Here is a 24,740-nt window from a genome sequence, read left to right on the forward strand (position 1 = left end):
GTTCTTGGTTCACATCTTGCTTTTTAAATATGGTTTTAAGTGTGTTTTTATTGTGCATCAAACTACGGTATTCTTGTGCTATACAATTAGTGATCAAATTCTTATTCTGTTAGATCACATTACTTTGCATTTGTTCAATTGCTAATGCCAAAGTGAGACTGACTCACCAATCTTCTGGTTAAACTATTTATTACGGATAGTCCACTTCATTTGGTAATTTGTTAATAAACTATTCAGGTTTATTATTTTTATCACTGTAATTATACCCACATTAAAGCCAGAGCACCTTTTGCCTATCATGTGCACTTATGGTCACATGTTCAATTTAGTTTTGATAGATGTTGCAAAGTATGTGCTTCGTGTAGCGGAATTCTTCAGACTTTTTGAAGAAAGCTACACATTTGCTAATAACTTTGGGAGTTCATGAGAAGTTCCTTTTTATACAACAAATGTGTATCCTGAAGAACAAATGCAAGTGATATATGGTGGTGGTGGTGTCAGGCCACATGTGAAAATGGTCTGCTCCATCTGGAATTCAAAATAATAAAACTTGAATGAGACTTCTTTAGAGGAGTTCTATCATCAGTGGGAGGGTAACAGATTAGAATTCACTTGGAATAACTATACTCTGCTAAGAGCTGTTCCTCAGAGATTTTATGATTCAACTGAAAAGGAATGCAATTTAACATTAAAAGAAACCCTAAATCAGGAACAGAAGTGATGGGATTTCTTTAAAGCTGCACTCTTTGGTGTAGACTTATCAGTTCTTCCTTTACTTAAACTCATTGTCCAAAGGAAAAGGCAACGCTTTGGATGATGGTTGACAGTAAGCAGAGTACTGTAATTAGAAACTTTATCTTCTACATCCCTGTTTTCCTGAGGCTAAACTAACTACTTTAGCTTTTCAGTCCCATGAAATTAAAACCCTCTTGATGGGCCTTGATGTTTATGGAGGTGTAGACCCAAAGGGTATTTTTCCTTTGTTTTTTAAAAAAAATTGCTGAAATCTTAGCTCGCAAGTTTTCTGTTATTTTCCGCAGACCGCAAGTTAGCAAGAATAGGTTCTTTTAGCTCTTGTTGCAGGATAGTTCATGTTACTCCATTAAGCAATTCTGTTTATGGTAGCTCTAGGCCAGCTAATTACCGCCCAATTTCCATAACTCCCATAGTATCTAAAGTTTTTTTTTTTAATGCCTTTTGGCAAAACGTCTAAACAGGTTTGCTGTAGGTATTCATCTGTTCCTTATTTTGTAATGGCCTTGGAGTATATGATGCCCTTCTTACAATCTCCAATGCTGTACATATGTCCTTGTAAGGATGCATTTGACTTTGTGCAAGTTATTGTTGATTACTACCACTTTGTCACCAGCTCTCTTTACAAGAGAGGCTTTTCAAAAATGAAAGTAATGAAAACATTTCTCAGAAATTCTATGTCCAGAGAGGTTAAGTAACATTGTGTTGCTGTTGATCAAAAGCACATGCTCTGAGAGAATTCATTTAGATGGTCTTGTTGATAATTTTGACAGTGGGCAAAGATAATTATAGGATCAAGTAGTAATTGCAAATCTATACTTTTACATTGCAATTGCATCTAATGAAACAGTTGTATATCCCATATCTGAAATGCATATTCAGTTGTATTTGTTCATTGCATAAGGTAATATATTTTTTTTATGATATACATAATGAATAAACATACAGCTTATTTTTACATATGTGTACAGTATTAAGCTTAGTGTTGATTGCTCTTTATATTCCTTAAAATCTGAGAGAACATGAACTTACACAGTTCCTGGGAAAATTGTTCTACTCTCTTATGTAAGGTAAATGTATGTGACACTAATGCAGTTTGGTTTTATCGTTCCCTAATATTATTTAAACCATTGTTTTATTAGTAAAAGTTATTGTCCTATTTGTTCCTTTGCATATACTAACCTTTAGTCCTGTAAAATAAGGAATGGAGCTAGAACGCATTTTGAAAACCTTAATGATAGGTGGTGAGAGCGGACGAGTAGCCACCAACCATCTGCCTTCGACTGTAACGAGTACGGAGACTTGCGTCCACCAAGGCTTTTTATTCTTTTTCTTATACTTTTTAGTTTGAATGGCAATATTGGTTTCATATATTGTACTGTATTACATTGGAACAAAGCAGGACTATAAGTGTACATTGGACACTCCTTTAGTTTATGATAAAATGGCAATACTGTACCTTAGATCCAATCACCGGCAATAGATCCAATCACCACTTAGTGGCTTAATTGTTTTCAATTATCTCCTGATTTCAAAGTGTAAATTGTGGCTTCCTGTAGGCAGGCGAGTACATTGAGTATTGTGAAAGCCAAGCCTTCCCCATTACTAATCTTGGCAGGCCCAGGTATTGCTGGAGACTGTTCAGTACTTTGCGCTCCACATTGATTTCGCTGTAGCTAAAGCTTCTGACTATAAGCCACTGACTTAGTTATGGAGTCCATGGGATTATACTTCAGAAACAGGGTGAACTCAGATCTACATCAGGGAGTTTTTCAGGCTTGTGGAGTGTGAGATGATTGCTGTACTCTGTGTGCTGGAAGCTCTGGCATGGAGATTGCCAATGATGATTGACATAAGAAAGGCTTAAACCACTAAGCTCCGGTGTTGCCAGTACAGTGGTGACACCATGGATTCTGCGCTAATCCCAGTGCCAGTGATCCCAGTACCAGTGCCCCAGTGGTAATCCCACAGGGTTCCACCACTGTACACGAAGATTGTAAAAGGCTTCGGTAAACCTGTACATATGTACTGGTGCCTGCCCCCGTGTAGTTAGCTGTAGTGCAATTCCCCTATGTCCCTAACCCCTCTGCCCGAGACCGGGGCTCATGACTCACTCCCTTTCGGTTCCTATGACCCTATCCCTTATGTCTGTGTTATGAACGCCAGTGAGGGTGCCTGCCACTTACCCTGTGATAGTGTCCCCGATGTTGTGGTTCCTGTTGGAGTGCCCTGTGTGGTTCTCCCATTGGGGAGCTTAGTCGGTGATAGTTGCTCAGATACAGTATATTAATTAATAGGAACACTGCTTGCGGATCTTGAGGAGTAAGTTGGTAAATGAAAGAAGTAGTTCATTCCTCTTCCAACTAATCTTTCTATTCTGATTTTGATATTTCTTCTAGGAATAAGAAGTCAAAGGAGCCAGTGGTCAGTGAACTTTTGCAGTTCAATGTCCTGGAAATGCAAACCATTCTAACTGCAAATATTCAAGAAATGTTTTAGGAGGCACTTAGTAGTGTTGTTCCCACAACACCACCTTAGTTTCCCTCATCAACAAGAAAAGGGACATAGTCACATTCTCCTTTACAAATGGATAATGCAGATGTACATCTCAGCTGTATACATACCAGTGCTGTAGAACTGTCATCCAGATGAGGAATGGTCTAGCAGACGAGCTCAGTTGCCAAAGTCAAGCTGTAAGGTGGGAGTGGTGCTTACATTCTTGCTTAGCAGAGATGCTTCTTGGCCTGTAGGAATTGGCGCTGAACGAAGGTCGAGCATTTGACATACAGTATAACCAACTTTTAGCAACAGTGTTGCTTTTTTACTCTTGATTTCTTGCTCCTCGTCATCAGTTATTCACACAAGACAAGTGACAAAAAGAGTAATGCTGCGGTTTGGTGTTAGAAAATTCGGCTGTGTCGTCTATATCCTCTGATGAAGCCTGTCACCAAACCAGCAAAATGAGTAGGCACTCACTTTGTCAGTGGGTCGCCTCCTACCTGTCACCCTGTGTCGCTTGGTGACAGCTCCTTAGGGAGTAAGGTAGCAGGTAGTATTCGGTCGGTGTTAACAAACTTGAGTTGTGTTTGACATGCCACCAATGTCTCCTAACACTAAACCAATTAGTCAGTCCAAGCACTCATTCCATGGAAATAGTGCCATTTCCTACCTGTACTGTTTTTTCTTGGCGACAACACCTTCACGAGTAAGGCGATAGGTAGTATGGCGGTCTCTGTTGGAGATCTGGCGCTATGTGGACATAACCCTGATGTTGCCTGACTCTGATCTATTGGGACAGTTAGGAACACACTTTGGAGGATGGAGTTGCCCACTATGATTTTTTCCTCTCCTCTTGATATCAGTTCTTGGGAGTTTGTCAACATCCAGTAATGCTGTGTTCTTGATCTGCGCCCTTGGGGATGCAGTGTCTGGCCTCCCTTTGTGACTGGTTCGAGTCCAGTGCCTGCCTTTTGACCTCCTCTTCTCGACTGAATGGCTCATAGATGGGCTTCTCTTGACAGGAAATAGAAGTTTTTTTTAGTAATGTACTGTACTCTTTCCTGAGGATTGGGTCTTAGCTACAAAAGATCCTTTTTCTTGACTCCAGGCTCTAGAATTGGGTAGCAACCAGTAGCTTTCTGTTTTATTTAGGGATTTTATCAAGGAAATTCTCTTTATTTTCTTTTTCTTTCTGTTTCTTAATTAAAATCAAATTAATTTGAGTCGGTTTTGTCTTACGCTCTCCTTATGCTCTCTTGCGAGCACATGTTCAGCTATGGTTTAAATTGCCAGTTATTTGTGTTGTCTGTCTCTGGGTGTCGTTCTTGCTCGGGGGAGAAAGAGTCAGGTGAGATGTGGGCTTTTTCGGTTGCCAGGGGAGATCTGCTCGCTTTCCCTTCGGTTGCTACCAGGTGCATTACCATAGGGATCGTCTAAGCTGATCTGATTAGTGGCGGCAAGTTGCTTGTTTCTCGCGGCAACTTTCCTTTTGATGTTGGGCAATGCTGTAGTCAAGGGTATGGGTCTTGTATTCCTCAAAGAGGGTGTTTGAACATGAGGTTAACCTTCACCTTTCAAATTAGTATTCGGCCAATCACATTCCTGACTAACCTTCAATTCTCCAATGACCTTCTCAGTAGCATTCCGCTCTGAATCAGCTAAGAATTGTCCAGATTTGAGTTCAGCATTTTCGTGTTTTAATTAGTTTTCCTCCTATTTTATAAAATGAAAAAGGGGAAATAAATACCAGTTCCCTCCTTGTCAATGTGGATGATTGGGCTAGATGAAATTTCCTAAGGTAATGTTTATTAACATTATAGAATTATCATGATAGAATTAATGTTAATAATACTTACTATAGAATTATCTTAATAGAATTAATGTTAATAATACTTACCTGGATAATTTTGCTAGTCCCATACATTCTTCCTTACTTGTGGTATTACACAACTGGCAAGAGAGGTGACTGACCTCTCGGTTCAGCCGTCAGTGTTACCAACAGCCTATAGAATGGGGGGGGATCAGGGTTGCCAATATGTTAAAAATTTGGGCAGGTTTTTGGGATTCAGGGATCCATGTATTATTGATATTGATTTTATTATGAAAATTCCATTTTCACAATTTTGTCAGGAGTGCCCATAAAGTGTTGCCTAGACAAGCTAACTTATTAAAAGATTTTCTGGCCACACCACCCTAATATCTTTCCACCACGACATTTCAAGATGCCCAACGTTTTAAGTTCTAGAAACACTACTGAACTATGCATATCTTTCCTTGATGTCTTAAGCAAGAAACACTTCTTTTATCAAATGTGGACCTCATACCATGCAGCATCAGTATTGATGTGATAAGACTCCAAATTTATTATTTCATCTTTATTCCTGCTTCCTTTCTTTTATTTTGCTGGCTAACATCTTATATTTTACAGTACTTAGTTGAATAACTGCAGGGGTTTCCCCCTGTTGCACCTGAGTTCTGAATGCCCATTGTTTAACTCTATGGCTTAAAGGTGATAATACCAAATCTTGAATAAAGCCCAAAGAGCCCTGGAATGTCATGGGCTTTCCTCATTTTCATCAAGATGGTTTGGCAGACTAGCAAGATAGTAGATCTTTGTGATATGCATTACTGAGTGATCATGGAACATAGGCCTACGGTACTTTGGTCTAGATTCTTGCATCCTATATAAAAATGACAAATGAATTAATGTGCAAAATTTCATTACCAGTCAAGCAACTGCCAAAATCCTGAATATCTGATCTCAGCTATTGTGATCATGGTTAATATGTACAATTTATCTTTTATTCAAACTCACTAGTATGGCCTGATAATTGAACCAATAAAAAAACCTTTACTTTGTGAAGGAACCTTCTCTTTGATTACCCCTTGGTTATACAACAGTGGGAATTTTGTAGTAGCCATGACACTCTTAGAAGAAAAATAGATGCAAACTCTTCCAGTACTTCTTGGATCACATCCTGGCTAAAACTTTTTTTATCCTGTATAGTTTTCCGAGTTTATTGCTTAATTTCCCCAGCAAGCTTGTTTAGACCTCCTGTTATGGGCCATTAAAAGACCATTTGCACATCTTGTTATCAACTTTTGTGCCATGTAACTAATAATTCCTCCCATGTTTTATTTAATAACCGTCCCTAGGAGTTTAGATTACAGCAAAAATTGTCTTCTGTTCTGGGAAGTGATAGAATATGTGTAATAAATATTAAAACTGTCTTCATATGGACCTGCTGACTCTGTTCTCAAGATTCCCTGAATTTTTATACTGTGCATATTTTATAGACAGTACTACTAGTCTTTTTTGGCTGATGGTAGACTAGCCTTGATAGTAAGGGAAATTGGGGAAAAGTTATCAATGAATGTTTCTGCACTTCAGAGACTGTCCCCATCACTGACGCACATACTTGTTCTCCTTACATAATCACAAATACTGCAGCCTTGGAAGCACCATCTGAAAAGTTTCTATCTAAAGACAGATAATCCTAAATGAGATTTGACTCTTGATTGCCTGCAAAAAATTAATAAAACTAGAAATAACCCCTAATAGAGAATCTGCAAAGGAGAATAGGTCAAGATTATTTTTTACTTTATTACCCACAAACAGCATTTCTTTAGTCGACTAGGTTTCGAAGGTCATCGCTATTAAAATTTGATTTGGTAAGTGATTTATTAGGATTCAGGGCTGGTATGTCATTATCATCGTTATTCCCACAATAATCAAAACAATGCAGGCTAGGTGACGTGTGTTCTAGGAAAACAATAAAGGATTTGCTTTGTTATTTCATTTATTTTGAATTTATAAGGATACAGTAAGTAATATCATCATCTTTACATAGCCTATATTTCATAAGAGACCTGATGTTGCAAAAGCTAGCCTAGGCTATACACAGATGGTTTTATGATTGAGCAGTCGTCTTACACTACCGATATGAGATAAATTCATAAAAATTTGCTCTAATTTTGTACCTCGTCTTATATAAAGGTCGCCTTATACGCGGAAATATACGGTAGCTTAGTATTGCTGGGATTTCCCCCTGAACTAAAACAAAGTTTTCCTTTGTGCTTGTAATGTTTAATTTGGTCGGCAACCTTAGAAACATACTTTTCCGTGAGGGAACAGTGAGGCCTTTGTACTTCTACCAATGGTTATTTAAATCACAATTCTGTAATTGACACAAAGAGAATTCAGATCATGATCACCCAGAATCAATTCTTCCTTTGAACAATTTTACACAGAAGTTTTGAAAAGATTTAGTGGAAGACACCTTAGAATGCTTAAAAATCTTGAGTGCAAGTCCATGCAACACACAGACTGAAGAGACAAAGGATCTGTAGTGTACACAAGCTTTCCTGCTTGTCATTAACCCCTATATTTTATCATTACAGTACTTTATTAAAGGTTTAAGTCTTAAAAGGAAAGAAAATTGGAAATTTTTATTTTAAAGTAAATGCTTGTAAAACCAAACTTCTTGAAAAGAACCAATATGAACATCAGGCGAGTATAGAAATAATAAATTTTTAAAAATTCTATTACTTTTTGCCATTTTTACTGTACTGCAGTTTTTCATGTAATTGTCAGGTTTTTTGTGTCTATTTCAGACCTAAAAAATGGCTGTTGCAGGAAACTACTATTTTGCAATTGTTGGCCATAATGATAACCCAATGTTTGAAATGGAGTTCACACCAGCCAATAAGGAACCAAAGGTAATTTCCCATTGGTATATAGAGTACATATTATAGTACATCTTTAATTTATCATTCATTTTACTGAAATATAGTTTTTCAATATTAAACTTACCCGATAATCATGTAGCTGTCAACTCCGTTGCCCGACAGAATTCTATGGAGGGATACGCCAGCTATCACAATACTAGAAGGGGGTGTACTTACCAGCGCCACCTGTGGCCAGGTACTCAAGTACTTCTTGTTGACACCTCCTCAATTATTCCTCTGTCGTGCTTCCGGCAAGACGTTCTGGGATACGCTTATGTTCTTGGAGTATTTTCACGACTTTGGTGAAGTATTTCTCTTTGATTTCGGCTGTCGCTTTACTGGAAACTTCTATATTAGCTTAGTTAGCTTTTGGAATTAATTTGATTTATTATGGTGACGAAGAGAGTATGAACTCTCTTTCACCTTTCAATGGCCGACCCTTCCCTTAGACGGAAGTGTTGGTGTCTAAGAGAGTATAGACTCTCTTTCTTAATTTTGCTTAACAAAAGTTATAGATTTATTTTATATCTCTCCGCCTCTTATAGGCCTCTTCGATTAACTTCCTTTTATTATAAACTTATTAAAATTAATTTTTATATTTGTTTATATTCGACCTTCCTAATAGTAGGCGGTCTTTTCTTGGTACCGAAGTTAATTAACATTGAGCCCGTCATTTCGGTTTTACCTGTTAACATATGCTATTTTAATGTCTTTGAAAGAATTTCTTTGATAGTCTAGTACTGTTTTCAAAGTTGAACTAACGTTTTGTTTTGTCTCTGCAGTTGTTGACGTTCAGAACGTTCAACTTGCACTCTATCGTTACGATAGAGAAAGAAGTTTCACGGTTTCACGTTGCAGTAAGAGTAACCGTGTCTAGCGTTTTGTTCATTCATTCTTAACTTAATGGTTTTGATCCTAATAAAGGAACTTTTCATTTTGGGAAATATTTCAGTTTTTTCCTTTAACAATAATATGTTTTAACGATATATATGATTGGGCTCTTCTCTCAGGTTCTAAGTCAAGAGAGAGAGAGAGAGAGAGAGAGAGATAGAGACGGAGGGAGAAAGAGGAGGATAAACGTTTCATTCAAGCCTGCCAGGCGTACGAGTAACGTTGTTATCGTTTTTGCTCTTCTCCCTAGTCTCTTTAGGGGAAGAAAGTAAACGTTTCTAGAGTGATCTAGTGTTTAGTCTCTTTCCAGCCACTGAATTATTTATCTTTCATTAGATTTTTCTGTTACATTGTAATTCTGTTTTCGCAATTACTAACTTTTGAGAAAGGATAGAATTGCGTGTTTCAGGTACAAACCACTTAAAGTTTCGAGTTCAGTGAAATAAGTGCAAACACAAAATCAAAGTGATAAGTGATTAGCGCAAAGTGTGTCAGTGTTGTGCGTGAGGGTACTTCTGTGCGCGCCAGTCGTCCTCCCAGTCCGGGACCTCTTGCAAGCTCCCAAGCCCAGGGGAGAAGCAATGTCGAAGGGCATAAGGGTTCAGCAGGCCTTGATCGGCGCACAGAAGTATCCTCGGTGGTTGTGGGCGTGTCTTACCGAGACCGTCACTCCCACCCGCAGACGATTGAGCCCTTATTTTGCTCGTCTGCAGAAGAAATTTAGGGGAGAAAACGCTGGTCTCAGGTCTCAAGACCTCTTAAACGTAATGTCCAGACCTATGCCAGACGTACGAAGTTAGAGTTCAACAACCCGGATGCAGTCATTGGGTTAGCTCTGACTCTCCTCAGTCATCAGTTGAATGCACTCCGCCTAAGAGGAGTAAGGTTCTGCCGCAACAGATCTCTGCTGTTAAGGCTTTACCTCAGCAGACCTTAGTGTCTGCCGACCCCAAGTTGACTCTACTGCAGTCCATGCAGTCACAACTTTCGGTCTTGATGCGTGAGTGTCGGGCTGAGAGTGTTGCGCCTCCGCCTCCGCCTACACTCGCTCCGCCTGCGCTCGCTCCGCCTGCGCTCGCTCCGCCTGATCGCAGTACCACCTGCCAGGCGTACGATGTTGAGCCACGTTCTGAGTTTGCTGTTCCCAGTGGTGTTCAGCCTCCGCCTTCTTTAAGGCAACCTTTACAATGGGATCAGGAGGATTATACCTCTCTTCCTCCGCCTCCACTTGCTGCTCCACCAGTGATGCAACTCTCGGTTGAGGTACATCAACCTCTCCCGTCCTTGAGTCAGTCTCCTCAGCTCTCGCTGCAGCGAGCTCAACCCTCCACAAGGCAAGCACCACTACACCTTAGCCTTGCGCCTCAGGAGCCTCAGCTTGCGAGACATTTACCTTGTTCTGCGCAGCCTCTACCTCATCGCGCTCCGCTCACACCACAGGAACAGGAACTTACTACTCCGCTTCCGCCAACCGCTCAGCAAGCGCAACCCTTGGGTTCAGCCACTCATGCCAGGAGTCAGCCTCCTCCACCCATGCGCCTACCTTCTGCTACTTCCTTTGATCAGCCTTTGCAGACTGAGCCTCAGGTGTTCCCTCAACAGAGTCTTGAAGAGGAAACCACAACTATTGTTGTTCCAGCTCGTTCTGACTCTGCTGTTCAGCATACCTTACCTCCATTTTCAAACCTTATGATAATGGAGGTTATTTGTATTACTTATAAAAATATATTTGTATTCCTTGCAATATATTTTTAACAATATCGCAGAATATGGCAAAAAATATGAATCATGAGTTATGAATGTAAGGTAAATATTATGTTGATATTTAAACCCCATGCAAGCATGCATAAAGCACTCTAGCACTGGTCATGGAATTTCTGAGAAATGTTAAACGCCATGCACAAGCTCTGCTTACCTTACAGCATGCTCTACATACAGCATGCTCTGCTTACAGCATGCTCTGCATACTACATGCTCTGCATACAGCATGCTCTGCATTCAGCATGCTCTGCATACAACATGCTCTACATACAGCATGCTCTGCATACAGCATGCTCTGCATACAACATGCTCTGCATACAGCATGCTCTGCATTCAGCATGCTCTGCATACAACATGCTCTGCATACAGCATGCTCTGCATTCAGCATGCTCTGCATACAACATGCTCTACATACAGCATGCTCTGCATACAGCATACTCTGCATACAACATGCTCTGCATACCTTACCGCATGCTTCTCAGTCACACATCTTTGGTTGTTGCCAACTCACTAGACTGTCAAGCAGTTTCATAACGTTGCCTTCTAGTCTGCTGCTTTTGCACCAGTGAACCCTCACTGAGAGAACTTAGCTTTTCTAGGATATGGTCCCTGTAGATGAGAAAGTTCTTTTCTCCCTCCTTCTGATATTCCCTTGAGGACTCTGTCATTTGGGGGGAGCCTTTAGCTGCATAGCCTCTTATGGACTTTTATTTAAGCATAACATGCTTCCAGGGAAGGTAATGGTTCCACTTCAGTCGCTAATCCCGTCTGTTACCACACCTGCTCCCATAGACCTTGAGCTGTGTTGCAAGACATGCAGTCCAAGCTTAGTCCTTGTTAGAGGATTTTTTGTTTACGGAGTCAATGTGTCACGGGGAAGACGTTCAACAACCAACAGAAGTGACTTGTTGTGACGCAGTGCGGCAACCTCAGCAACCCGATAAGGAGTTGTCTGTACGACCCAGACAGTCTAGACAGATTCGGGTTGTCACTGCACTTCCTCGCTTGCCCATGATTGACAGTTCACAGACTGTGCAGCAGTACCATGATCTTGTGTCCGGCTCCGTCAGACGACTGGCTTTTAAGAGCTCCCACAAGTCGTCGCTGTCTGGAGATTTTCAAATGGACTATGGATCTGACCAAGGAACTGGGCCTCCTGGTCAATTTTGAGGAGTCTCAGCTCGTTCCATCCCAGACCATTGTCTCCTTGGGTATGGATCTTCAGAGTCGAGCTTTTCGGACTTTTCCGTCGGCCCCAAGGATCTTCCAAGCCCTAGAATGCATCCAGAGCATGCTGAGGAGGAAGTAGGTTGGCCAGGGCACCAGCCACCCGTTGAGATACTACCGCTAGAGAGTTATGGGGTCTTTTGACTGGCCAGACAGTACTACATTGGATCCTCCTCTCTGGTTACGGTTCATTTTCCCTTTGCCTACATACACACTGAATAGTCTGGCATATTCTTTACATATTCTCCTCTATCCTCATACACCTGACAACACAGATTACCAAACAATTCTTCATCACCCAAGGGGTTACTGCACTGTAATTGTTCAGTGCCACTTTCCTCTTGGTAAGGGTAGAAGAGACTCTTTAGCTATGGTAAGCAGCTCTTCTAGGAGAAGGACACTCCAAAATCAAACCACTGTTCTCTAGTCTTGGGTAGTGCCATAGCCTCTGTACCATGGCCTTTCACTGTCTTGGGTTAGAGTTCTCTTGCTTGAGGGTACACTCGAGCACACTCTCCTATCTTATTTCTCTTCCTTTTGTTTTGTTAAAGTTTTTATAGTTTATATAGGAGATATTTATTGTTGTTACTCTTCTTAGAATATTTTATTTTCCTTTTTTCCTTTCCGCACTGAGCTATTTTCCCTGTTGGAGCCCCTGGGCTTATAGCATACTGCTTTTCCAACTAGGGTTGTAGCTTAGTAAGTAATAATAATAATAATAATCAGTCAGGTAGTGGATGAGTCTAACAGGGACACTTTCATCGCTGGCCCTGTTCATCGTGTTAGGGAGACTCCACCTCCCCCCCCTTCAGTATCATCTAGCTGCTCACTGGATAAAGGACATGACGCTAGAGACGGTCTCAGTTCCTGTTTCCGAAGAGAGGAGGTCTTCTCTCGCGTGGTGTAAGAACAGCTTTCTTCTCAAGGAAGTCTACCTTTGGCTGTTCAGAAACACGACCGCCGTCTCCTCTCGGACGCATCAGACACGGGCTGGGGTGCGACTTTGGACGGACAAGAATGCTCGGGAACATGGAATCAGGAGCAAAGGACACTTCACATCAATTGCAAGGAGTTGTTGGCGGTTATTCTGGCCTTGATAAACTTCAAGTCCCTCCAGCTTAACAAAGTGGTGGAGGTGGACTCTGACAACACCACAGCCCTGGCTTACATCTTCAAGCAGGGAGGGACTCTTTCGTGGAAGTTGTTCTAGATCGCAAGGGACCTACTCATCTGGTCTAAAGATCGAAAGCTAACTGGTAACGAGGTTCATTCAGGGCGGTATGAATGTCATGGCAGATCACCTCAGACGGAAGGGTCAGGTCATCCCCACAGAGTGGACCCTTCTCAAGAATGTTTGCAACAGACTTTGGGCCCTGTGGGGTCAGCCAACCATAGATCTGTTCACTACCTCGATAACCTAGAGACTCCTGTTGTATTGTTCTCCGATTCCAGACCCAGCAGCAGTTCACGTGGATGCTTTTCTGCTGGATTGGTTCCATCTCGACCTGTATGCATTCCCGCCGTTCAAGATTGTCAACAGGGTACTTCAGAAGTTCTCCTCTCACAAAGGGACACGGCTGACGTTGGTTGGCTCCGCTCTGGTCCGCGAGAGAATGGTTCTTAGAGGTACTGCAATGGCTGGTCGACATTCCCAGGACTCTTCCTCTAGGAGTGAACCTTCTAAGTCTACCTCACGTAAAGAAGGTACACCCAATCCTCCACGCTCTTCGTCTGACTGCCTTCAGACTTTCGAAAGACTCTCAAGAGCTAGGGGCTTTTCGAAGGAGGCAGCCAGAGCGATTGCCGGAGCAAGGAGAACATCCACTCTCAGAATCTTTCAGTCTCAAGGGGAAGTCTTCCGTAGCTGGTACAAGACCAATGCAGTTTCCTCAACCAGTACCACTGTAACCCAGATTGCTGACTTCCTGTTATATCTAAGGAAAGTAAGATCCCTTTCAGCTCCTACGATCAAGGGTTACAGAAGTATGTTGGCAGCGGTTTTCTGCCACAGAGGCTTGGATCTTTCCACCAACAAAGATCTACAGGACCTCCCTAGGTCTTTTGAGACCTCAAAGGAACGTCGGTTGTCCACTCCAGGCTGGAATCTAGACGTGGTCCTAAGGTTCCTTATGTCATCAAGATTTGAACCTCTCCAATCAGCCTCTTTTTAGGACCTCACATTAAAAACTCTTTTCCTCGTGTGCTTGACAACAGCTAAAAGAGTAAGTGAGATCCACGCCTTCAGCAGGATCATTGTTTTCACATCTGAAACGGCTACATGTTCCTTGCAGCTCGGTTTTTGCTAAACGAGCTTCCTTCACGTCCTTGGCCTAAGTTGTTCGAGATCCCAAGCCTGTCCAACTTGGTGGGGAATGATCTGAAGAGAGTACTTTGCCCAGTTAGAGCTCTTAGGTACTATCTAAAAAGGTCTTAACCTTTACAAGGACAATCAGAAGCCTTATAGTGTGCTATCAAGAAACCTTCTTTTCCAAGTTCTAAGAACTCAGTTTCTTACTATTCAGGCTTCTGATTAGAGAAACACATTCTCATCTGAAGGAAGAAGACCTTGCTTTGCTGAAGGTAAGGACACATGAAGTGGGAGCTGTGGCTACTTCAGTGGCCTTCAAACAGAACCATTCTCTGCAGAGTGTTATGGATGCAACCTATTGGAGAAGCAAGTCAGTGTTCGCATCATTCTATCTCAAAGATGTCCAGTCTCTTTACGAGTACTGCTACACCCTGGGACCATTCGTAGCAACGAATGCAGTAGTAGGCGAGGGCTCAGCCACTACATTCCCATAATCCCATAACCTTTTAACCTTTCTCTTGAATACTTTTTATGGGTTGTCCGGTCGGCTAAGAAGCCTTCCACATCCTTGTTGATTTGGCGGGTGGTCAATTCTTTCTTGAGAAGCGCCGAGGTTAAAGGTTGTGATGAGGTCCTTTAGTATGGGTTGCAGCCCTGTATACTTTAGCACCTTTGAGTTGATTCAGCCTCCCAAGAGGAACGCTGCGCTCAGTAAGGAAGACGATCTTATTAAAGGCAGAGTAACGGTTCAAGTCGACTTCCTTACCAGGTACTTATTATTTCATTGTTATTGTGGATAACTGATTATATGAAATACGGGATACTTAGCTATCCTTTAGTCTTGTACACTGGTTTTTCACCCACCCCCCTGGGTGTGAATCAGCTACATGATTATCGGGTAAGTTTAATATTGAAAAATGTTATTTTTATTAGTAAAATAAATTTTTGAATATACTTACCCGATAATCATGATTTAATCGACCCTCCCTTCCTCCCCATAGAGAACCAGTGGACCGAGGAATAATTGAGGAGGTGTCAACAAGAAGTACTTGAGTACCTGGCCACAGGTGGCGCTGGTAAGTACACCCCCTTCTAGTATTGTGATAGCTGGCGTATCCCTCCATAGAATTCTGTCGGGCAACGGAGTTGACAGCTACATGATTATCGGGTAAGTATATTCAAAAATTTATTTTACTAATAAAAATAACATTTTAAATATAGTTTTATTTCCTTATGTAAGAGTATTGTAAAGTAGATATCTTTTTAGTCATTTATTTTACTAAGGTATAATTGTTCCGACACTTACTAAAACCCTTACGCTATTTACTAGGGATTATCTTTTGGCAAAGTTGGAAGACTAGGCATTAAGACTTTAGGAGATGTGGCAACTACCCAACTCGTTAGAGGGGGTTGCCAGCTAAACCTCTCACTCACACACAAGTAGATCTGAACCACTTCTTTTGGCATTGAGGAGAATGGATGTGTTGGCTCTCTGCTCCCTCTAAAGACTTTGGCCATTGATTTTTCAGATTCCTTTTCTTTTCTGGTGTGTGTTCCTTTTTATGCGTCCTCATGCGGACTTGCCTAGAGCCCGAAGGCCGCTCTTGTGGTACCTTCATGTCCTCCATCAAGACTGACCCTCATTCGTTGTGTCCGACCTGCAGGTCCCCTGTGACCAGGGTAACACCTGTGAAGAGTTTAGGGAGTGGTCTGCCTCCCAGTGGGAGAGATTTGGGCATTGGTGTAAGAAGTCCAGGAGAAATTCTTGACCTCTAGGGTCTTCCTCAAGGGCAAAGAAACTTCGGACATCTTCCTTGAACCCCTGTAGGAGCATAGACCAGCTAACTCCAGGGCAACCACGGGGATCCTGGGATGTTGCTGCTTCCCCTAGAGAAGCAACTTCGCTTCCACCCTTTGGTGAATCCTCCTTATTTTCTGTTGTGTTGCAGGTTTGGCTGTTGCTGGGTGTTGCAAGGCCTCCTTCCAACTACATCTTGGTAGAACTTCTGCAACGCGGGACCCCGAGGGTTCCTTCTCCGGTGTCCTCCGAAGTAGAAGTCCTTTCTCAGGCTGGTGCAGTGATTGACGCTTTTGCTGTCTTTGATTCCCACCTCTTGCCTTTTCCTGCTCCTGCTAGTCCTACGTGCCAACGAGACCAGCAAGCCTGCTTGTCTCCTCCAACGGCGACCTTTTTCTGACGAAGAAAACCAATGGTATCCTGAGATCTCTTCGTCATCCAGGGACCGTAGTCCTCCACGCGCGCCCAGATGATTGCACTTGCCCTCTGTCGGGCAGCGCTCCAGTTCCAGAGGCTGATGATCTTCTCTCCATACTCCTGCTCGTCACTCGCCAGCTCGTGCTTGTCACTCAACATTTCGTGCTCATGATCGTCACTCACCAGCTCGTGATTGTCTCTGCAGATTGTCGTTCGCCTGCTGAATTCTCATCCTCTGCTCACTGCTCTCCAGTTTGCGATTCACAAGGTGACCAGTGTGCCGTTTGCCAGCGCTTAGCCTTCCATTTTGCCGTTCTCCATCTCGTTTTGCTCCTAGACAGTCTCCCGCCAGACGATGCTCACTAGCCCAGCGCTCGCCAGTACGCCACTATCCATATTGCCGCTCGCCAGCTCGCTGCTTGCCATCACATCACTTGCTGGCTCGATCACTAAACGCGTCGGCTCGCCTGCTTCCCTACTTGTCAATTTCCAGTGTGTGATCGTCAATCACCAGCTCATCGAAGGACCCCGAGACCTTCCCTCCATTCTCCAGCATGCTCACTAACTCCCACGTGATCGCCGTGTGGCCACAAGTGAATCTGATGTTTCCGCGTGCAATTCCCATTCTTTCATGTGCACCATGCACTCCTGCGGGCGATCAAGGTCCTGCACCCCAACAGTCCAGGTACGAGCCTCCCAGAGAGGTAGCTGCAGTATTGGAGCAGCTTACACCTCGTCAGGCCTCGCCAGCAAGAAGCGGACGGTCTATTCTCTTACCAGGAGGGTTCAGGGAGCCTCCAAATAAGTTTGTTGGGGTTCCCATCACCCCAGATCATGCCAAGAAGATTTGCAGATGCCTGTGTTGAATGATCAAGGTAAGCAACCCTCTCTTCCATTCCAGGTACCGAGAGAGCGTTCCAGGTACTGAGGGAGCGTTTCAAGCACCGAGAGAGCCTTCCCCAAGGAGGCAATCTCCACCAACAGGTCTCCCCAAGGACACCCTGGACCTGTCGACTGTGGGGAAACCACCTTCATGGTTTGATATCTTGGTTAAAGCCGTCAGGTAGGGGATTTTAGACACAACCTAGCGAGGGCAGAAGTTCAGGCCACCAACACAACCTCCTAAGCAGAAGTTGGCAGTGGCTTTTACACCTAGGATTCCTTTAGAGAAGTCGGTGTCCTTCTCCTCCTCTTCTGCTTTTCCAACCGACCCTAGGAAGAGACCTATATCTTGTAGGGCCCCAGAACCCCCCATGTTTATCTCGACCATCAGGAGATCCCATGGACCTGCGAATGGGGGTGCCGAGATTCAGCAAAACTTCTCTCCTTACCACAAAGCAGAAGAGGAGGATAACGAAGACAACTCCTCACGCCGACCTTCTTCCTCGTTTGAGCAGAGGTTTAGGAACTCTACGGGAGATCTTTCTCGTGCCCTACTTCGGGCCCTCTCCAATAGAGGCCGTGCCACTAGAGGTTCGTCCCGTTTCCAGACCACCACTGAAAGACGAAGAACCTCCTGCAAGAGAGATTCAGACCTGCACAGGACAGCAGGAATCTTCCAGACCTTCTCTGCTGGAGGAATACCTGCTCGCAGTCTATGGACACCAAAATGGTGGCCAAGAGCTCCAAGGCACGAGCAGCTCCCCTGAAAGAGAGAGCTAGGAGATCTTCCCCAGTAACAGGAATGTCAGCAAGCGACATTCCCTCAGTTGATAACCTCGACATCCCCCCTTCCCCTGGTAGAGGCCCTTTCAAGGGGGGTCCAGCCTCCCTTTATCCAGCAGAGGAGATATGAGGTCCCTGCTCCCCTCTCAAAGACTGGTATACCTGGGTATGATTATAGATGCCAAATTGCAAAAAGTATTTCCATCAGAGTACACAGGCTGAGGGAGGTAGCAAGTGCATTCCTCAGATGAGAAGAGCTTCCAGCCCAGCATTGGTTGTATCTCCTAGGTCACCTAGCATTCCTGGTCCGTCTAGTGCCCAACTGTCGCCTCAGAATTTTATCTCTTCAGTGGCGGCTGAAATCCAGGTGAAGCCGTCTCTGGATACAGTAGTTCCTATAGGATAGGAGCAACTAACGGATCTTCAGTGGTCGGTGACAGAAGAGAACCTCCGCATAGGGACAGACCTTCCTGTTCCTCCCCTGGAATTGATGCCCTACACAGATGCATCAAAAGAAGGGTGGGGGCCCCACGTGCTGCACCATATGGCCTCAGGGCTATGGTCCGAATTCGAAAGGTACCAGCACATAAATCTCTTTCTAGCTCTCCAACAGTTCCTGCTGGGTCACTCTGTGGTGTTGATGAACGACAACACCACACCACAGTGTTGTCTTACGTAAACAAACAAGGCAGTACCTTTTTGCAGCCCCTATGCTATCTATCAGGAGAGATGTTAAGATCGATTGAAGAAAATTTGGTGCCCCTATGAGTTCGCTTTATTCCAGGCAAGTTGGAGCAGAGTGACTCAGATAGTGGGCTCCGTGGTCTTTGAATCATCTGATAGCCAACGAAGTCCTGACTTGTGGGGTTCCCTGATTGTGGATCTGTTTGCAACATCCCTAAACTTTAGGCTCCCGCTCTACTGTTCCCCAGTCCTGGACCCTCAGGCTCTCTGGTAAGATGCATTCCAACAACCTTGGGACAGCATCATGTGTACGACTCTTCATGACGCTCATGATTATGGCATCACGCAGAGCAGTTCCCAGACCTTCTGCAGCTCCTGATGGAGCTCCCAAGAGAACTCCCTCCTTGACCAGATCTACTCAGACAACCACACGTGAACACCTACCATAAGGCAGTAGCTTCTCTTTATCTCTCCAGCATCTCCTTTCACAGAAAGGCTTTTCGCAACAAGTTGTGAGAAGGATGTATGGATACCTACGAAGATCCTCAGCATTTGTGGTTGGTGTCATGGAAAGGCTATCACCCCTCAATGAAACTATTCCAGTAATAATGGAGTTCCCTGCATACCTTTGGGAGGAAAAGCTTTTCTCTTGTCTCTGTGGTGGAAGGCTACCACAGCTTTAAGCCTTGCCTATGTTGGAGTTGCCTCTCTTCATATGAAGTTATAAGCTCACCTGCCCCTATTCGGAAGTTAGACCTCCTCCTTGGAATGTGGTTTGCGTCCTTCAGTCTCTGAAGTGTGGTCCCTACGAACCATTATGCCAGGCAACAGATCGCCGCCTCAATTTAAAGACGGTGCTCCTACTCGCGTTGGCTTCGGCCAAGAGAGTTAGTGAACTTCATGGTCTATCCTACGACATCACCCATTCAAGGGGAATGGGGGGAGCTTTGTCCCCGAATTTATGGCTAAGACTAAAAATCAGTGAGTAGCAGATCCTAGATTCAGGCCCTTTCGGATTGGGAGTCTTCGTTCTGTAACTGATGATCCAGATCAACTGTTACTTTGACCCTTGAGGAGCTTGAGGTATTACCTTAAATGCACAGCAGCAGCTTCCCCCCCACCCCCAAGTGTCAGCCCTTTTCGTCCACACGGGGAAGGTCAAGAGAAGGGTCACAAAGAACATCATCTCAGCGTGGATTGGCAGGGTAATTGACCATGCAGTGAGTCCCGACCCTTCTCCTGCTTGTCAACCTATAGCTGATGACATCAGGGGCATGAGCACGTCCCTGGCATTTAAACGTAACTACTCTGTGCGCAGGTATTACAGGCGGGTGTGGTGAATCGACAGGCGATCTTTACTGCCCTTTACTTGCAAGACGTGACCCACAGGAACATGAGACATTTTCCATTGGTCCTCTGGTGGCTGCACAACAAGTGGTTTAGAATGCCTCAGGCTCCTTGATGGACAAGTAGCAGGTGGTTGAGCGCATAGGTTACTTGGGATTAGTCTGGGATGAATGTGTAAGAATGACTGGCTCTTTCTTTCTTTTATCTTCCCCTCTCTTAGAGAACAGCACCATGTGTCCTCTGCACTCTGGCCTCACCTTTCTGCAGGTAATAACCACTTCCCTTGTGTAACCTAGTATTATTATTATTATCATTACTAGCCAAGCTACAACCCTAGTTGGAAAAGCAAGATACTATATGCCCAAGGGCTCCAATAGGGAAAAATAGCCCAGTGAGGAAAGAAAATAAGGAAATAAATAGATAATGAGAATAAGTTAAGAATAAATCATTCTAAAAACAGTAAAAAACGTCAAAACAGATATGTCCTATTAACAACGTCAAAAACAGATATGTCATATATAAACTATAAAAAGACTCATGTCAGCCTGGTCAACATAAAAACATTTGCTCCAACTTTGAAGTTTTGAAGTTCTTCTAATTCAACTACCCGATTAGGAAGATCATTCCCCGATACTCCCTGCAAGGTGGGGACTGTACTCTTAGCAAAGTTTGGTGGCTGTATGTCTAAAAAGAAGGTAATATGGCTGCCTGTAAATAACTGATGGACGATAAATCTACCTCTTTCAAATTACAGCATGTGATATAATTAAGGCAGAGCATTCTGCTTGCTAGTGGGATTGATCCTTCAGGTAAACTATACAATTTCTATAGTGTTTATGGTAGTATGAAGTTGGATGTGTACAGGGAGGTAAATCAATTAAGAGTCAAAAACTTCTTGAAGGCAATCTCTTGAGTAGTATTTGTAGCATATGAGAAGACTGAAACCTTTAGGATGAAAAAGATGAATCTAGTGGAAATAAGAGCCAGATATGTTCCCCCAATAATAAAGCAACTTTGTAATTGATGGACTGAATAAATTTACCCCTTTTTTATCAATTACAGCTGGAAAAATATCACAACGAAAGTGAAAATAATGCTGTGAAGGGCCTGTAACGGCTAGCATTGACTTGTCTGGATTTCTCTCATTATTTGTATAATCATTGGACAGATTATTTTGGGTGATTGAAGGTTATGATAAAGAATGCATTTTTTTTAAAAGTACTGTTGTTTCATAGACATGATATTCACATAAGCAAATGGGTGAATTTTTGTATTACGAAAGCTCAATTTGTCAAGTATTACATTTCACTAAAGTATTCATGTAATCCTAATAATATTCCAAATCTTTACAGAAGGAAGACCATCGTCACCTTAACCAGTTTATTGCCCACGCTGCTCTTGACCTTGTAGATGAGAGTATGTGGACAACTTGCAATATGTATTTGAAATTAGTAGATAAATTCAATGAATGGTAAGTGAAATTTTATTTAATTTACAGTATTTATGCCCCCTGTGGCCGCGGGGGCATAAAACAATTAGAATAGCGCCAACGTTATCCCTGCGTGTCGTAAGAGGCGACTAAAAGGGACGGGACGAGGGGCTGGGAACCCCCTCTCCTGTATAAAAAAAAATCCTGTGAGACAGCAACAAAGAGATGGAGCTGGGGGGAGAGTGACTGCTCCCCGCACTCTAGTTTTGGGGTGTTTGAATGTGCGTGGATGTAGTACGATAGAGAGTAAAAGATGTGAGATTGGAAGTATGTTTAGAAGTAGAAGGATGGATGTATTGGCCTTGTGTGAGACAAAGATGAAAGGAAAGGGTGAAGTGATGTTTGGTGAAATGTCTGGTAGAGTGTCTAGGATTGAAAGGGGAAGAGCGAGAGAGGGTGTGGCTTTATTGCTGAGTGAATGGATGACAGGTAAAGTAGTGGAATGGAAGGAGATATCATCTAGGTTAATGTGGGTAAGGGTTAGGTTGGGTAGGGAATGTTGGGCGTTTGTCAGTGCGTATGAGCCAGGTAGTGAGAAAAGTGAAGAAGAGAGGAATGAGTTCTGGAGTGAATTAACTAGGTGTGTAGAAGGACTGGGTAGAAGGAATTATGTAGTTATGGGTGACTTCAATGCTAGAGTGGGCGCTGGAGAGGTAGAAGGTGTCATTGGGAAGTATGGCGTACTAGGTGAAAATGAGAGTGGTGAGAGACTGGTAGATATGTGTGTTGAACAAGAGATGGTAATAAGTGCTAGCTTCTTTAAAAAGAAAGATAAAAATAAGTATACATGGGTGAGAGTGGCAAATGGAAGAGTAGTAGAAAGGGCATTAATGGATTATGTGTTGATAACTAAAAGAATGTTTGGAAGATTGAAAGACGTGCACGTGTTTAGGGGTATGGCTAACGGCATGTCTGATCATTTTTTGGTGGAAGGAAAATTAGTTGTAGCAAGAGAGTGGGGGAATAGAGTAGGTGGATGTAAAAGGGAGCTAGTGAGGGTTGAAGAGCTAATAAAACCGGGAGTAAAAAGTAAATATCAGGAAAGGTTGAAAATGGCATATGACGAGGTGAGAGTAAGAGAAACTGGTAATTTAGAGGAGGAGTGGAAGTTAGCAAAAGAAAATTTTGTTGGGATTGCAAGTGATGTATGTGGCAAGAAGGTTGTTGGAGGCAGCATGAGGAAGGGCAGTGAATGGTGGAATGAAGGAGTGAAGGTAAAAGTGGAAGAGAAAAAGAGGGCTTTTGAAGAATGGCTGCAGAGTAATAGTATAGAGAAGTATGAAAAATATAGAGAGCAAAAGGTGGAAGTAAAGCGCAAGGTACGTGAGGCAAAGAGGGCAGCTGACCTGAGGTGGGGTCAGGGACTGGGTCAGTCATATGAAGAGAATAAGAAGAAGTTTTGGAAAGAAGTGAAGAGAGTAAGGAAGGCCAGCGCAAGAATTGAAGAGACAGTGAAAGATGGAAATGGAAGGTTAAAAGGAGAGGAGGCAAGGAAAAGGTGGGCGGAATATTTTGAAAGTTTGCTGAATGTTGAGGATGATAGGGAGGCAGATATAATTGCGGTTCCAGGTGTTGAGGTGCCAGTGATGGGAGATGAGAATGAGAGAGAGATTACAATAGAGGAAGTGAGGAGAGCACTAGATGAAACGAGAGTAGGAAAAGCATCTGGTATGGATGGTGTGAAAGCTGAGATGTTGAAGGAAGGGGGTGTGACTGTACTTGAATGGTTGGTGAGATTGTTTAATGTGTGTTTTGTGTTGTCAATGGTACCAGTAGATTGGGTCTGTGCATGTATTGTACCACTATATAAGGGTAAGGGAGATGTCCATGAGTGTTGTAATTCAAGAGGTATTAGTTTGTTGAGTGTAGTTGGAAAAGTGTATGGTAGAGTACTGATTAATAGGATTAAGGATAAAACAGAGAATGCAATCTTGGAAGTACAGGGTGGTTTTAGAAGAGGTAGGGGTTGTATGAATCAGATTTTTACAGTTAGGCAGATATGCGAGAAATATTTAGCAAAAGGTAAGGAGGTGTATGTTGCGTTTATGGATCTGGAGAAAGCATATGATAGAGTTGATAGGGAAGCAATGTGGAATGTGATGAGGTTATATGGAGTTGGTGGAAGGTTGTTGCAAGCAGTGAAAAGTTTCTACAAAGGTAGTAAAGCATGTGTTAGAATAGGAAATGAAGTTATCGATTGGTTTCCAGTGAGAGTGGGGCTGAGACAGGGATGTGTGATGTCGCCATGGTTGTTTAACTTGTATGTTGATGGAGTGGTGAGAGAGGTGAATGCTCGAGTGCTTGGACGAGGATTAAAGCTGGTAGGCGAGAATGGTCATGAATGGGAGGTAAATCAGTTGTTTGCGGATGATACTGTGCTGGTAGCAGACACAGAAGAGAAGCTTGACCGACTAGTGACAGAATTTGGAAGGGTGTGTGAGAGAAGGAAGTTGAGAGTAAATGTGGGTAAGAGTAAGGTTATGAGATGTACGAGAAGGGAAGGTGGTGCAAGGTTGAATGTCATGTTGAATGGAGAGTTACTTGAGGAGGTGGATCAGTTTAAGTACTTGGGGTCTGTTGTTGCAGCAAATGGTGGAGTGGAAGCAGATGTATGTCAGAGAGTGAATGAAGGTTGCAAAGTGTTGGGGGCAGTTAAGGGAGTAGTAAAAAATAGAGGGTTGGGCATGAATGTAAAGAGAATTCTATATGAGAAAGTGATTGTACCAACTGTGATGTATGGATCGGAGTTGTGGGGAATGAAAGTGATGGAGAGACAGAAATTGAATGTGTTTGAGATGAAGTGTCTGAGGAGTATGGCTGGTGTATCTCGAGTAGATAGGGTTAGGAACGAAGTGGTGAGGGTGAGAACGGGTGTAAGAAATGAGTTAGCGGCTAGAGTGGATATGAATGTGTTGAGGTGGTTTGGCCATGTTGAGAGAATGGAAAATGGCTGTCTGCTAAAGAAGGTGATGAATGCAAGAGTTGATGGGAGAAGTACAAGAGGAAGGCCAAGGTTTGGGTGGTTGAATGGTGTGAAGAAAGCTCTGGGTGATAGGAGGATAGATGTGAGAGAGGCAAGAGAGCGTGCTAGAAATAGGAATGAATCGCGAGTGATTGTGACGCAGTTCCGGTAGGCCCTGCTGCTTCTTCCAGTTCCTTAGATGACCGCGGAG

General features: G+C 43.2%; 1 protein-coding gene across 1 annotated transcript in view; it reads left to right on the forward strand.

Moving 5' to 3' along the window:
- Window positions 1–24,740, forward strand: part of Trs20 (TRAPP subunit 20) — a 75,560-nt gene that overhangs the window by 22,814 nt on the left and 28,006 nt on the right. The window contains exons 2-3 of the mRNA XM_068383516.1: window positions 7,867–7,971; window positions 21,431–21,549. Coding sequence (XP_068239617.1) covers window positions 7,876–7,971; window positions 21,431–21,549 — 215 coding nt within the window. The 5' untranslated portion in view covers window positions 7,867–7,875. The remainder of the gene's footprint in view (window positions 1–7,866; window positions 7,972–21,430; window positions 21,550–24,740) is intronic.

The sequence above is a fragment of the Palaemon carinicauda genome, chromosome 11, assembly GCF_036898095.1.
Source record: "Palaemon carinicauda isolate YSFRI2023 chromosome 11, ASM3689809v2, whole genome shotgun sequence".
NCBI classification, from domain to species: Eukaryota; Metazoa; Arthropoda; class Malacostraca; order Decapoda; family Palaemonidae; genus Palaemon; species Palaemon carinicauda.